We start from the raw sequence: 17301 nt of genomic DNA, 5'->3' as shown, positions 1-17301 counted from the left end.
AAAACTGCCAATGGACCCAAGTTTACGCGATATTTCCAGTGTCTTTCCAAGTGATTCTCAATCAAGGCTGGAACCGTTAGATTCTATTTTTTGCACCATGACTTAACTGAAATGAAGGAATGAATGAATAAAAAAATTCCAAACTACTTTATGTTATGAAGTACTCTCATTTCACCAAGTTTGGTGTTTTCCTCACTAGTAGGCCATATCCCAAAAAGTAAATATGGTGCAGATAGGTATAATATTATTCAAGGTATTTGTTGGCGTATTGGTCAACGTATTTATCAATGGCATGTTTTTAAAGACAAAATTGATAAAGTTGGTAGTTGATAAAGAGGATTCAAATTCGAAAAACAAAAGTTTGTCACAAGTAAGCTGTTTGCTTCATCAATGTGGAATTCTAAACAGTTCTCAGATCGATGGTTTTAAGTTCAAATTTCTTTCCATTGGCTGACAAGGAGTTAATAGAAATATCTGGAGGCTAATCAATGTTCTAAGTTAATTATAGTTTGTAATTTATAGAGATAACAATTTAAACACAATAATTACATCTTATCAATATTTAATGTTTCTATTTCCTACTGAGATTTTTAACTAAATTAACAGCTCGGGGAAATGTTTATTCATTTTATTGCACAAGACGCTTCTTCATGAGTCAAGATTCAAGAACATTGTGTAGCATGATAAGAGAAAGGTGACGTCGCAGTATGGGTATACCTTTCGAGAAAGTCCCGAACCTTTCGATTTAGACCACTGTACGTCCTGAACTCACCAATCAAACTCCAAAATAAAAAGATGTTATTTTAATAGTAAGTTTATTAACAAAACTGGAAAAAAGTCCAGTAAAGCATCATCAAAAAACAATGACAATATTAAAATGTTTACAAATGAATAGATTTTTTTTGTAAATTTGTTTCCACAACCCACAAGTTTAGCTATTGAACTAAAAATTACATTTGATATGTTATTTATTTCCTATAATAATAATGATATAATCAACAGTAAATACTAATTAATTAATAATATTTCTCATTATCACAAATCCTTTCTACACAGAATTATATCTATTCTGCTTGATATTTAATTTCAGTTAAAAAATAAATAAGAATAACTGTTTATAACTAATGATTTGAATCTCATTTCTAATAAGCAAAACCAAGCAATAAAACTTCAGACAATAATTGTATTATTCTAGAAGTATCTCTCCAAAAACATAATGATTTTGTTTATATTTAGGTGTGCTTCAGCTTCTTAATTGGGGCCTTTTGTCATAGCAATCACCAGCTGCGCATGGTTGCCAATAAGAATAGCGGTCATACATTATTCGCAACCATATACAACTGGTGATCCCTATGGTGTAAGAATTAATTAGAATTAATCATTTAAAAGTTATGTTTTTGCCAACAAATCTGTTTCATATGTAATCAAGTTTGTCTGTTGTCTTAATATAATTATTGGAACGTAAGATTATGTGATGAACAGGTATAAACATTAAAATATATGATAATATGATGGTTGTGACATTTGAAAGTATGATTATGTGATGGACAGGTATAGACATTGGAAAGTATTATGGTATGATGGTATACATTTTGTAATGTATGATAATATGATGGTAAACAAATTGTAATGTATGATAATATGATGGTAAACAAATTGTAATGTATGATAACATGATTGGAATGTTAGACATTAAGATTATTCAGACATTGGAAAGTATGATAATATGAAATGAACACAACCTATATATTGAGCAGTTGAGCACAAAGCAGATTATTAGATAATTGCACTTTGAGCAAGTGTTATATATAAAGGCAAGTTGAGAGGTTTATAGTAAGGCTTCTTGGAGTTCTGAATAAATCAACAAACTTTACATCATATATCAAGTGAAAAATGAAATAATAGAAAAATGATTTGCACACCTGTTTCTTCTCTACTTCATTTCTAAGAAATTTAAAAATATTAATTTCATACGTTTTTTGCCCTAAAATATGTATAAAATTACACCAATTTAAAACAAATTTATTGTGGAGAACCTCTCAGACATTTCATGGGATGCTTGAGTTCATGGCGCTTCAACCTCAAAAGTTGTCCCCCTATCAAGTCAATCTGTCCTGTTTTTAGTATCCCAGTATCTGGAGACTGAGGCCACCACTGTCATTATGACAACCGATACTGATTCTCATGATACTAACAGAAATACAAACTTTTCTACATAATAGAAATAGCTTCATCCAAATGGTAATATCTACATTCAAATAAGGTCTTCTAAATTACAGGATCCGGGACTAAAAAATGGGACCATACTAACAACTAATAGGAATGCTTAAGCCTAATTTAAAATAAGTGCTGTATATATCTCTTAATTTGTAAATTTTTACTGCAACACCCAGCATGCAAATATACTTTAACAATATATAAATCTACTTGAAATAAAATACTCATATTAAAGATTATGTTTTTTTTAACATTGATATACTAATTAATACCTTCTAAGGCACAAGATGTATCTAAAATAAAAGGCACAAATTGTTGAAAGTATTAAAATTACTGTCTATTAATGCGTTTATTTTTCATTTAGACTTTTTAAATCAGATTGTGAAAGGCAATGAGGCAGATGAGGCAAATTCTATGTAAATGATAATTCAATGTTCAAATCTAGTTTCCCTAGTCAACATGTTCATTTTTTAATGTTCAATCCTAGCTTCCCTTGTCAACATGTTCATTTTTCAATGTTCACTTCTAGATTTCACTTTTCAATATTCAGTTCTTGCTTCCCTTGGCAACATGTTCACTTCTAGCTTCCCTTGTCAACATGTTGACTTTTCAAAGTTCATTTCTAGCATCCTTAGTGAACATGTTCATTTTCAATGTCCAATTCTAGCTTCCCTTGTCAAGATATAGTAACATAACAAATATGTTGTAAGTGTTGATTTGTAATGAAAGAAAGGTAAGATTAATGGATTAATAATACCACTTTAAATTTTTACTGATGCATTATGAAGTTTATGATTATTTAAGTGTATCATAAACAAGAACAATCTACTTTGTTTATGAGAAGAATATAAGACTATTCATGTATATCAGAAAATTACTGTGAAAAAGTATCTATTGGATTGTAATTATCACAATGATACAAAAATAATCTGTAGATATACTAACATGAGACATAAAAATACAGCAAGTTTAAGTAGACACTTGATATCACATTATCTTCAGACTTCAACTGGCTCTGTAGCATCTTTAGGATCAAATGGAAATACATCCAGTTGACCATCATCTTCTGTATCAATCCTGTAATAAAGTTAAAATGTCTCAATAATCCAATGAAAGAATTTAACTTTGTTTAAATTCTTATGTTGAGAGTGAATCAAGGAATCAAGCAACGGTAAATGGTGTAAGGGAGGTAACTCAAATTAAAAGGAAATCTTCATTTTAGAATATCTTGTATTCACATTGCAATACACACTCAAAAACCCTACCTATGTAAGAAATTTTGTCTTATCTTTGATCAGAATTGGTTTAAAAATTGTGCAAATCATACACAGTATCTATAAAATCATGCATTTCCAGTTTAAGAACTTTGCAACCTCTATTTCAACAGTGATCAAATTTTTACTTACCCTTCTTCAGAATCAGCATTTAAAGATAGGGATGTTGAATGGGGTCTATCAGCTATAAAAGTTGATAATGGACCAGTACTTCTATCACTATAAGAACTTGTAGGAGCATACACATCTTTATTTGGATTAGGATCATAATATCGTCCATTAGAAAAATATCCCATTTGAGGTACAGTTCCTCGTCCTTTTACATTGTTCACTAATTTTTTCACATTATTAGTTTTAGAGTAAATGTTTCTATTGTTATTGTTGGAATGAGCAGTACTTCTATTGATAGTAGCATAGTTATTATTGGTCATATCTAACGGTACCGGTACACTACTATAATAACCAGATGTATCTAGGGTATCTAGCTGATTGGACGTAGAAGTTGTATGGTTATGTGGTGTAGCATATACTGGTGTTCTCTCTAAATCAACATCTATATAGGAGATTCTATTAATAGGTGCTTCATTATTACTACTAGTATAATTCTCATCCTAAAATATATCAGATCGATATGTTAAACAGATGATAATGTTGCTGAATTTCTTCTTCAGTTAAACAAGAAAAAAACCATAACACTTTTCATTTCAGGATTTTTCCTAAACCTTAGGAATAATCCTTTAGGACCTAAAACTTTCAAGAAATCAATATTATATCTAGTAAAATGAAATATGTCCTTTATCACAATGTATATGTTGTCAAGTTAAATTCTCTAGTTATAATGTGCACGTGAAAGCTAACATGAAACAGCACAAGTGACATGCAGTAATAATATGCCCACCAGGCTGAAAAAATTATATTTTAACTAAATCCACCCATATCACATCCACAGCAAACAAAATTATGGATAGTTATTAACTGACGTCTGAATACATCAATAATACAAGTGATTATCTAACTGACGATAAGTGATTAAGATGACTAGATGTTGAATTGTACAGAGTATCAGGACGACTGATTAGTGTCGTAATTCGGATGGCTCAGAGTTTTTTTTAAACTGACATGAGAAGAAAATCAATCAGGACCAAAAAAAGATGTTGGATTACGCAGAATGTTCGAGTACTTAGATGTCGAATATCACAGAGTACACTGTATTTCATCACATACAGAGACATTACAGAGCAGTTTCTTAACATACATAAGAGACTGTCTAAGGCTTGGTAACAGAAAATGTAAAATTCAAACCAAGAGCGCTTTCATTATAAACTCACTTGAACATGTCCTTTTTGAGCAATTGAATATTGATTTGTGAATTTACTATTTGCCTACAGTTTATTACATTTTCTACAACTACTTACCTCATTTTGAGCTCTATGATCATCTAACATCTGTTGAGCCCATTCAAATAAACCTAAGGCATCTGATGGTATACTAGTAGTAGAATCTTTTTTATGTAATAAAACTAAAACTCTACATAACTGATGTATCACACCTCTACAAGATAACAAAAATAACAATTAAGACAAAATCAACAGAATTGTTAAATGGAAACAGAATTTTAAATACTGTATAGATAAGTTAGAACTAGATGTTTACACTTTTTGACCCAATGAATAACTTCAAAGAAACCATAGGAAAACACACATCTCTACGGAGCCCCTAAGGCGCAATTGTAAACATATTTATTTATTATTTGTTAAAACGAAATAATTATTTCGATTAAACGAATTAATTATTTCGTTTAAACGAATTAATCATCTTTTCGTTAAAACGAAATAAAAAGATGGGTTTATTATTTCGTTTAAACGAAATAGACGAAAAAATTAATTCGTTTAAACGAAATAAACATAGTGTATTTCGTTAAAACGAAATAATTATTTCGTTTAAACGAAATAAAAAGATGGGTTTATTATTTCGTTTAAACGAAATAGACGAAAAAATTAATTCGTTTAAACGAAATAAACATAGTGTATTTCGTTAAAACGAAATAATTATTTCGTTTAAACGAAATAAATGATGTTATTTCGTTTAAACGAATTAAATATTTCATTTAAACGAAATAATTATTTCGTTTAAACGAAATAATAAATTAATATGTTTACAATTGCGCCTTAGGGGCTCCGTACATCTCTAATCTGCTATAAAAACTTTTTTTTTTAGGTTTTTTTAAACCAATCTTTTAAATATTACATTCCAAGAAACATCAGAAAGGCGAAGCAATCTTTCAAATACACCAGTTATTCTCAATACTGAATTTCTGAGCTCAGTTGATGTTCATACATAATGGTTCAAAAACGACAAGAACCTTTGGAAAAGGTCTTTAAATGGTAGTTCTTGTTACTTTAAACATTGTAAAATTAGCTCAGAGTTGCCAAAATTAAACTTACTTGTAGGTAGGAACTCTAGGATCTGTTTCTTCCATAGCACGTAATTTTGTCCGAACATCACCTAATACTGTCATTAATGTTTCTATATGGGGACGTAACTCTTCTAATTTAATAGCGTATGTATTGGGATCAATAATATTTACTTTATGACGCACTTGGTTATCATTCTCTACAAAACACAATATACTAATCATATTAGTAAATAAATATAACATAAACTGATTACAGTTTCTTAATTAGTATTGTTTTCACACATGAAATACCAATAAGAAAACAACACAAGGTAATTCTTCAATCTATAAGCTATAAACTCTATGATTCAAAAACTAAAATTATTAACTTTGCAACTTTTTTCTGAGTTTTTGACATGCTATTATAGAAATATAGATATGTTAAGTGATCTATTTCTGAAATTGATATTTTATACGATGACCAAAAAAAAGTGATTGAAAAATGATTTATTCTAAAATATATAAAAAACTTACCAAATGCTTTATTATCATATGCTGACACCTACAAATAATCAACAGAAAATTAATATTCATATCTTAGGTTCTATTAAAAACTAATGAGCACAAGGGTACTAAAGAGAAAAAGAGTAGTAATTTCTATGTCAAATTAAAAAATAAAGAGAGAAAAGTAATCTAAATCATGTTAGTAATATCTTTCCTATCAACTAACAAGACAATAAAGTAGAAATTACAGTTTTTGAGAATTTTATACTAGACTTTTTGTTACCCTGAACTCCTCATGAAAAGTCTTACTCAACTAACATAATATTGAAACATATCATTTACCTGTTTTAGGTTGCCCATTTCAATCTGTCTTGATTTATAATTTTTTTCTTGTAAGTTAACATTTTTCCTAAAAATAAAAAATAGACAGTATATAAATGATCAGTACCAATAGTCACTTGTGAAAGGCAGGTATTTACAGGTTGGCCATTCGTTTTACCAATTGAAACGGGAATGTTTTTAATTAAACCAATCAATAATAGTTTCACAGCTCACCGTCTTAATTTGAGCTTTCAAATCTATGTGTGTCCAGAATTATCCCCGTTTGGAAGTTAAAAAGATGAATCGTCTTTTATGGAGACAAAGCCATATATCGTAAAGACATCTATAGAAATAGGAAATAAATTTGAGTTTGAGGTATTGTTGAAAAAATTATGTGATTTTTGTGCATTTCTAGTACTTTTGAAGAATATTCACATATATTCAAGACTCGGCGAAATGTCATGATCTTTACTCTATCTCCAACTGAATAAAAATATATATATATAATAAAACCTCCATAAGACAAATCAATAAAAAAATTTCGAACACCGAATAGGATGAATCTGATTTGACACCATATGAACTCTGAATGAAGACATTACTATAATCATTTAAATACATCATATCATTATTTGTATCAAAAGTCTGCATTCTATGGTACTTTAGAATGTCTTAAAAATATAAATATACCACACACAAGTACTATGAAATATTGTCCACACCCAACTTACCAACAATTGAGAAATAAAAATTTTAATTTCCTTGTTCGACTTTCCATCTCGATGAAGAAACAAAATGTCAAGTTGTAACACTCAAATCACTCAGTCTTATAACACAATAGTAGTTTTGTTATACATGTATTATGAAATCTCTGACCAGTCCACTATAGATGACCACTCGTTTACACTCTACACCTTAATACACTAGACCTTTCACTCACTTCTTGACAAACTTAATTCCTTGTTACATTTTAAACAAACACTATATGTGACCAGTAGCCTAGACTGTTTGTTTGTTTGACAAAGACAACCCTCAATAAATGTGAGTTATTTTATTTCTTGAATTCCATATCAAACTCATTTATAAGTTTATATCAGACTGCTTAACTAATTAGTTTCCAAGGGATTATCCCATTTTATTCATTGCTCATTAATTAATTGTGCTTATCTAATTAAGAGTGGCTAACAAGCTGGGTTAATTATACATCAGATTGCTATTAATGAACATTCTCTGGAGTCTGTCCTAAAAGAGCATCTACCATCCAAGCCCAGTAGATAGACATGTCCTATAAAGAAATGCTACATTCAACTGAGTAAACAAAGCCTTAGGAGCACTATGTTTCCTATCATAAAAGCAACATGAAAGTTAATGAAAATATCTTTGTTAGAAAAAAAGACAAAAATTTGTCAATAAAATTTTATTTAACAAAATCACATTTTTTTTTCTGACCTTGGATATTGTAAACCAAAATGGTTTCAAATGATATCTGCTTTGGTCAATGTCGTTTCCAGAGACTTAAGGTGCCTATTTAAACAAAATCCATTGATCAAGTAATATCACAAAATATGCTTTATCACAAAAGGCTCAATACAATTAGTGACATCATCAAACACACAGTTTTAGTGGAATTGCAGGAACCAGACGTTTGATTGAACATTGGAATGGTGCAAATTGAAGCTATGAGTATCCCTGATACTTAAATTCTTTTAGAAAACCTCTTCACAATCCCTTTAAGTAGACAATATACCAATATAAAATTAACTCTATTTGAAAAATTTTTGCCTAAGGGTTCCTTTAAAACAAACTGAACTAACAACATATTTGATGTGAACTGTAAACAAGTAACATTTCTTTCTAATTAATGGAGTGAGTCTGTAAACAAACTCCAATTTACCACAGGTCAAGATTAACTTTCATTGTTTTATATTGAAACTGCCATTGACTGTGTAATCAAATGAATAAGTTGTATTGTACTGTTATACACTTTAATATGTTAATTATGAGGTACATAACATTCTGACCACATAAAAGTGTTAATGTGCTGAGCAGTTCCATTGGTAAAACAATTCACAAGCAATCCCAGACAGACTTCACTCTACTCATTTTAAGTGTGCAAAAAGCAAAGTTTGCCTTGATCATGTTCTCCTTAAAGCTTGTACTTGATTGCCATGTTGTGTTCAATAACTGTAAGTGCTGTGTGCTAGTTACTGCAGTGTCTATGGGGATATGATATTTTGTCTTAGCCAACATAAGTATCAATCTATGATTTCAGAATGGAACATTTCAGCTAATGGTCAAGGGGCAATGGTCAAGAGGGACATGTGGGGTGCTGGGGAGATTTACCATTTTACAATGCTTTGGAGGTCATTTCCTATATAGAAAGCTTTCCATCCCTTAAAATACAAATAACAAAATAGAGGAATTCCTCTAAATAGGGGAAGTCTAGGATCCCTGATAAAATTTCTTTATAGACAGCAGAAATTTCACTTGTATAATAACAACACAATTCATATCTTTTTACTTCTAAAATATACAATAACAATGTATAAAACCTTCCTGTGTTAGACATTGAAGGGATACAGCTCTCTACATAACAAGTTATCTGTTTTAAAGAGTCAATAGAACACCTGCATCACTTTACAGAATGACCATCAGACATTGAGTTTGTAGTCAATATGTCAAATGGATTTCCGGATCTAATCTATTAATAATGAGACCAGATATTAATATTAAATTAACTGGCGACATCAATTAACAGAAATTGTGAGTTGGGTGTGTATGACTATATAAATAAAGAATGATCATCCTTCTTATACATTTGATAACATTCTGTGACTGAGATTGTCACCTTGGCATCATACAGCAATTTTGTATTTATAATCATATTCAAAAGGCTTAACAGCTTTTTAAAAAAAAAAATATTAACAATCAGATATGGCTGGCAAATAAAACCAAATCATCAGCCCTACAGGTTTATCCTACTGGTTGACTTAATAAAAGCCAAACGTAGAAAATTCAATTTTCGAAAGTAATGATAAATCTATAAGCTACCTAATATCATTAAGCGAAAAAAGCCAAATATTGAGTTTTTTGACATTTTCTATAGTGTAGTAAATCTAAGAATGTGTGTTTGTGTTAAGGTCTTGTGAAGTTAATGGTTGAATGATGTAGGTTAACAGAAAAAAAATTGATTCCTAGATTTGGCACACCATAAAAAATTTTAAGTTTAAAAGTTCAGTAAGAAAATGTTCCTTATATAATTTAAACTGTAACCATTGAAAAATCTTAAAATGTTGCGTCAGAATAAATTTTATAATTATCATACACAGTGTTTATCCAGAATAATATTACTTAATGAACTATGTGCTAAAATTACTACTGTTATTTTTCATCATTTTGATATTAACAATATTGCTTCATTCACAATTTTAAGAAAAACTTATGTCAATGAGTAGGTCATTCAATTTCAAATCAAACCAAAGAATAAAAACATGAACACATGAAAACTGAGAATAATTTAGAAATATCTGGCACTAATCTGTAAATTTGATAACCCTGAAGGAAGTTATGAATCAGAAATATCATTGTTTTTTCACAAAGGTCAAATTTACGACCGTAGGACATCATGACCACACCTACTTGAGATCGCCCTGCAGTAATAGAGGTCCCCTCACCTACCACATGCTTGCCTTCAGCTGTCATGCTGGCCGTCGTACCCTATCCAGTTTAGTAAAGAATGGCATCACCAACTTCATAGCCTTCTGTCAGACAGAGGATTCCAAATAAAAGAGATTGATATATATGTCAAGTTAAATATACTAACATATGATTATAACATTATCATTCCCTTAACTTATTTCTATCATAAACTATTACTTCATAATACAATTATAACATTATCACTCCTTTAACTTATTTCTATCATATACTATTACTTTATCATACGATTATAACATTATCACTCCTTTAACTTATTTCTATCATAAACTATTACTTTATCATACGATTATAACATTATCACTCCTTTAACTTATTTCTATCATAAACTATTACTTTATAATACGATTATAACATTATCACTCCTTTAACTTATTTCTATCATAAACTATCACTTTATCATACGATTATAACATTATCATTTCTTTAACTTATTTCTATCATAAACTATTACTTTATCATACGATTATAACATTATCACTCCTTTAACTTATTTCTATCATAAACTATTACTTTATAATACGATTATTACATTATCATTCCTTTAACTTATTTCTATCATAAACTATTACTTTATAATACGATTATAACATTATCACTCCTTTAACTTATTTCTATCATAAAACTTATTTCTATCATAAACTATTACTTTATCATACGATTATAACATTATCACTCCTTTAACTTATTTCTATCATATACTATTACTTTATCATACGATTATAACATTATCACTACTTTAACTTATTTCTATCATATACTATTACTTTATCATACGATTATAACATTATCATTTCTTTAACTTATTTCTATCATAAACTATTACTTTATCATACGATTATAACATTATCACTCCTTTAACTTATTTCTATCATATACTATTACTTTATCATATGATTATAACATTATCACTCCTTTGACTTATTTCTATCATAAACTATTACTTTATCATACGATTATAACATTATCACTCCTTTAACTTATTTCTATCATAAACTATTACTTTATCATACGATTATAACATTATCATTTCTTTAACTTATTTCTATCATAAACTATTACTTTATCATACGATTATTACATTATCATTTCTTTAACTTATTTCTATCATAAACTATCAATTTATCATACGATTATAACATTATCACTCCTTTAACTTATTTCTATCATAAACTATTACTTTATCATACGATTATAACATTATCATTTCTTAAAATTATTTCTATCATAAACTATCAATTTATCATACGATTATAACATTATCATTCCTTTAACTTTTTCTATCATAAACTATTACTTTATCATACAATTATAACATTATCATTTCTTTAACTTATTTCTATCATAAACTATTACTTTATCATACGATTATAACATTATCACTCCTTTAACTTATTTCTATCATATACTATTACATTATCATACGATTATAACATCATCATTTTTTTTTAACTTATTTCTATCATAAACTATTACTTTATAATACGATTATAACATCATCATTTTTTTTTAACTTATTTCTATCATAAACTATTACTTATATAATACTATCATTCCTTCAACTAAATTTATTTCAATCATAAACAATATCAAGAACTGTATTATATTGTCATACAATTATTAAATTATCATTCTTTGAGCTATATTCTTATTATGTACATTGCAACATTATCATTCCTTCAGCTTAATGTCTATCATATAACTCATACATTATCTTTTTCAGTATTTTGTCTTCCCTTCATATACTATATTACAATATATTCCTTCAGCTTTTTTCCAATCATATATGAACATTATAACATCATCATTCCTTTAAATTTTTATCTTACCATTTATGAACATTATAACATTATCATTCCTTTCAATTTTTATCTTACCATTTATGAACATTATAACATTATCATTCCTTTCAATTTTTATCTTACCATTTATGAACATTATAACATTATCATTCCTTTCAATTTTTATCTTACCATTTATGAAAATTATAACATTATTATTCCTTCCACTTTTTTCCTATTAATCATGAAATTACAAGCTTACTATATCTCAACTTTATGCTTATACTATCATTTTCATTTCATCTTATTTTCATGTTGTGAGGATTATTGTCATTTTATTATTCCTTCAGGTTTATCATTCCTCCCAAACACAAATTATTACATTATCATTTCTTGAGCTATAAGTCTATGTCATATATCAACACATCATCTCATACATTCTCACCTCATCTTAAATTCGAAATTTAACTGTACAAGAATTCATTGTTACCTTCCCTATTTTACATCATGTTTAAATTAAAAGAAAATTAAATTGCCACCAATCTCAGATGTAAACAGACTGAATGACTATAACTTGTGACAGAATTATTTTATTTTCATTGCTATATAAATATTAAATTTCAACAAAACTTAACTTACCTAATACATTTAAGAGCTTCAGTAAGATATCTTGTCTACCAAGAATCTTTATAAATTTGTTTGATGTTGACTTCAATGCAAATGAGAATCTGAAAGCATGAAAAATACTGTACAGTATATAATTGAGGGATAAAGCTGACACCTGTACAAAAGGGTTTTATTTCCCATAACATCAGGAAATTAAATGCCAACATTTTTCTAATATCATAAACACTAATAAATGCCTATAAGCATTCTTAAAGTCAAATAATTGCATATAAAAAAATTTATGAAATAAATCTTACCTGAAATGGTACATAATAAATCTTTAAAAATTTTCAAATTCAGCATCCATTTTTGTGTTTTGTTGCTGACATGACAACAAGAAGAAGTGAACTCTGGGATGTCTGCAGTCACAATGAACATACAATACAGGTGTAGAGAGATTTCTACCCTATACTGATTTCAGCTCACCACCAACACAATATAGTTGTAGAGAGCAGCTCACCCCCATACAATACAGGTTTAGAGAGGTCTCTATCCCATACTGATTTCAGCTCACCCTAAAGTTTTTCTTAATTTCTAGAAAATCTTTTGTACCCATAAAAACAATTCATTCTTAACCTTCAAACCCCTGAACAATATTTAACCTTAATCAAGAATTTGAATCCAACACAATTGTTAAGGATCAGGATGATTGAAAGTAACAAGTTACTGTTCAATAAAAGGCACTGACACAGGGTTAAAGTATTGTTTCATTCCTCATACATTGAAGTCAATACTCTTGCCTTAGTTGCACTCAATATATACTATTAATGTAACCAATTAGTGAACAGAATATAAGTTGATATACTTTTAAGTACATGATGTTAATATATTCTACAAAAAAACAAACTACAATTCTCAAACTATACACCTACCTTGTTTTTCTCATATAAAAGAAGACAGCAAGGGAGATAATTATCAACAATAAGAGACTAGCAGAAACACCAGCAACAATAGCTATAACAATATCAGTCGATTCATCAGGTGTAACTGTAATATACCAATAATAATAGGCATTGAATGAAACAAGAATGAGTAACAAAAAAAAATTGAGTTTCAGTTGATTCTTTAGCTTATGAAGGATAATTTTCTCACATAAGATAAATTTTAAATTTAGTGTATGAACATTATATTAAATAGTTTTGTTATACCTGTACAAACATTGCCTTGATATGGTCCTTCAAATAATATTTTAGCCTTTCCATTACACTGTTCTATACATTTTCCACTTTCACGAGATATAAAATTCACACATCTAAGAAAAAGAATATAAGAAAATAGATTGAAAGATATCTATATCTAGGAGCTCTTGGATCATATTTTTATTTTATTTTTTTACATTAACATATTACATTGTAATATTACAATAGCAGGTTTTGCATTAGTGATGTCATAAAATGCAAAGTTTCAGTGGAATTGCAGGATGTCTGACTGAAAATTGGAATGTTGCAAATCAATGATAATACACTAGTATTAGTAAGAACTAAATTAGCCTGCATTATCACTCCATAATATTTATTTTACCTAGAACATTTATCTTCACTAGGACATTCTACACAATCATTTAATAAACATAATTCTACAATAATAAAAACATTTCATTATAATATATTATCAACAAGATATTTCTCTGACATTTTGACAACTATGGAATGCATAACTTGATATTGTGCCAAACTAAAATGATTCAATAGTAAACAAGATCTTTCATGTATAATAGTTGAGTACATAACTTTAAATATAACCTGAACTATATACAATGATATGTTCGCTATTTGGACAGTTGTCGGCTGAAGTAGGGTCAGAAGAACTATTTCATTTTTCATAGGCATTTCCACATCTGAGAAGGTGTGGGAGTTTTACACCAATAAAATCTCATCTGCAATTACAGCTCAAACATAAGTTCATGGTTCACATGGTCATGTAATACTAACAGAACAAAAGTAGTGGTGATGACCTATGTAATACATCTTCACAATGTCAAGCTGTTAAGAACTTCATATTTATACCTTGACTGCAAATAGTCACCCTTCTTGTATCATGGAAGTTTCTATATGAGGCAATTTGATTGCCAGCCTGAATTCAATCAAATAACTGCATTCCGTGATACTAGAAAAGTGGCTATTTCAGTCAAGATAAGTAAGAAGTTCGTAATAGCTGGAAATTAAGATGAAAACTCTAGGGTTTAACAGATTCGAGGTATCAAATAGGTTTAAAACCAATCATATACATTAATGTTAAATAAGAATGTACTGGTACCTGATTGACAATCTCGTTTATTTTGATGTAAAATATAACCTGATGGACATAAACATATAGTACCATTACATTCTCCTTTATACCCACATTCACTAGACTTTACACTACAGTTATCTGAAATAGATATAAACTAATATTAAATAATCTTGTATCTAGTATGTATTGGACTTATTCCATTTCAAACTCAATATCCTTAGTTATTGAGAACTATTTGGAGAGGTATAAGTCAGTTCTCTCTAGCAAATTTTTTCTAGCTACAGGCCAACAATCACTGAATATTGAATTGCAGTTATTTTGCTTGTAATTCTGAAATCGTGATCTAATACATTGCCAATATATCAATTCTGTCATAACTTGTGCCTTTGTTTTTGTGAAACTCTACATATGATTTTAACAAAAATGAAAAGACCTTATAGCCCATAAATCTGTTTCATAAAGGAATTCATTATCGAAACTAAGTCTGACTATAATTTAATAACATACACAAGTAAATTAGGTCAAAAAGCTTTCTGATAACATCGGGAAATATTTAATAAAACTAATATAAACTTACCTGATGAAAACACACAACATATCATATAAAATAACAAAAATAACTGAACATAATAACAAATCATCATCATAGCTCTAATTATACCTGAAATACAAATTCAAAATGACCTCAATAACATTTTATGTCTCCCTCCATATATGTTGAGTGTAAACAAACTAACTACAATCTTGACTAAAGAAATACTAAAGATAAGAACAGTAAAGGTATGTCAATGGTCATTATTGTCTAAAGTCAATATATTATAAGGTGTTAAAAGTCTACCCTAAGTCATTTTAAAACCTGTCATCCATTGCAATCATCTTTAGAAAGTAGAAATTTGACATCCAGCCCTTGAGATAACAAACCTGAAATTTTGGTCATTCAGATTTGATTGAAATAACATGAAATGAAATTTATGAGATTTTGTATCCTATCATTTGGCTAATGAAGAAAATCAATTATTTAACATGATAATGTCCAAATATGTTGGAATAAACAGACAAAGCTATTTCTTTGATGTTGTGTTTCAATAAATTGAGTCAAATAGTTTCAATAATCTCACTATCCACTTGTTATGAAATTGCAAACCTTTGCTCAAAAAGGTTTAGCATTATGAGAAAAAAGAATCACCGGAAATATGTCTTTTATCTTAAGTGTTGAATGGCTAATAATACTACTTGCAATCCCTGATACTGAAGATACATAAAATATGCAGGCCTATTATTCTATTATACATCAAAATTTTGAAGACAAAAATAATGGAGTGCATGTCCTTCTATCAACATGAACTTTTACACATTCCCTTAATTTATCGCTTAGTCTTAACATAACTCATATCAGGAGTTTTTGCTGCCTCTACAAGTGGCCACGATGTGTACAATCTCCAGGAGCTTGACATTTTACCATTTTGATGCTGAGAGCAGTTATTAAGTACATTTACGATCTGTTATGTTTTTTTGGAGATCTTTTTTTTCATGATCTGCTACAATTTATATCAAGTTCTCTCAAGTTCTGTTCCAAACCTCTCGTGATTTGAGCAAAATCTTGTAGTCTGCAGCACGATTGGGAACTTTTCTCATTCTCTTCAAAGTAAATACCGGTACCACTATGTATACTTATCGAGTTGATAGTATAAGAATATGTCAAATGTTATTACTCTTGCTATTAAGAGTATCTTGATGTATCATAGAAGAGTGTCAGAAACAGAGACATAATGAACCTTGACAGAATCATATTCAATTCAATGATCATCAAGATCCCCTACTAGGCTTGTGCGCATCATATTCACTCGGTTAAGGTCGGTTAAGGTCTATTGCGATTTCCATGTTTTGGCATTAAATCAGCATAATCATGGCAAAATCTTTGACAGCCAAACATTTTGTCACAATCCCTAACATCATCAAGATTCCACCATGCTCCCTCATAATCACTACGATTCGATTCAATCCCACGACCCCTCATATGGTGCATGATGCTCATCACTATTTTCTCAAATTGAGGAGAACTTTAACACCGTGGCTTCTTGTTAACAAAGCATAAAAAAGTATTTCTGAGTGTAATGGCTTATAAAATTGAATGTGCATGGTCTTGGTCAGCAGGGTCAGAATGTGCCAGAAAAGGGGTAGGGGTGTGTAGGCC

The 17301-nt window shown here is 29.1% G+C and overlaps 2 protein-coding genes across 2 annotated transcripts; both read right to left on the bottom strand.

The window, feature by feature from the left end:
- Positions 1-3215: 3215 nt before the first annotated feature.
- On the bottom strand, positions 3216-7489 carry LOTGIDRAFT_155482 (hypothetical protein; the record flags this gene model as incomplete). Its single annotated transcript, XM_009067035.1, has 7 exons — positions 3216-3294; positions 3624-4102; positions 4907-5042; positions 5936-6104; positions 6421-6448; positions 6733-6799; positions 7443-7489. The coding sequence occupies 7 exons, from the start codon at positions 7487-7489 to the stop codon at positions 3216-3218; spliced, it is 1005 nt and encodes a 334-aa protein (XP_009065283.1).
- A 5639-nt stretch (positions 7490-13128) lies between these two features.
- Positions 13129-16044, bottom strand: LOTGIDRAFT_155481 (hypothetical protein; the record flags this gene model as incomplete). Its single annotated transcript, XM_009067034.1, has 7 exons — positions 13129-13132; positions 13748-13862; positions 14024-14127; positions 14397-14451; positions 15132-15245; positions 15685-15768; positions 16029-16044. 7 exons carry the CDS (start codon positions 16042-16044, stop codon positions 13129-13131), a joined length of 492 nt encoding a protein of 163 aa, XP_009065282.1.
- Positions 16045-17301: the final 1257 nt, after the last annotated feature.

Source organism: Lottia gigantea, assembly GCF_000327385.1.
Source record: "Lottia gigantea unplaced genomic scaffold LOTGIsca_8, whole genome shotgun sequence".
NCBI classification, from domain to species: Eukaryota; Metazoa; Mollusca; class Gastropoda; family Lottiidae; genus Lottia; species Lottia gigantea.
This window is presented reverse-complemented; position numbering and strand designations above follow the sequence as displayed.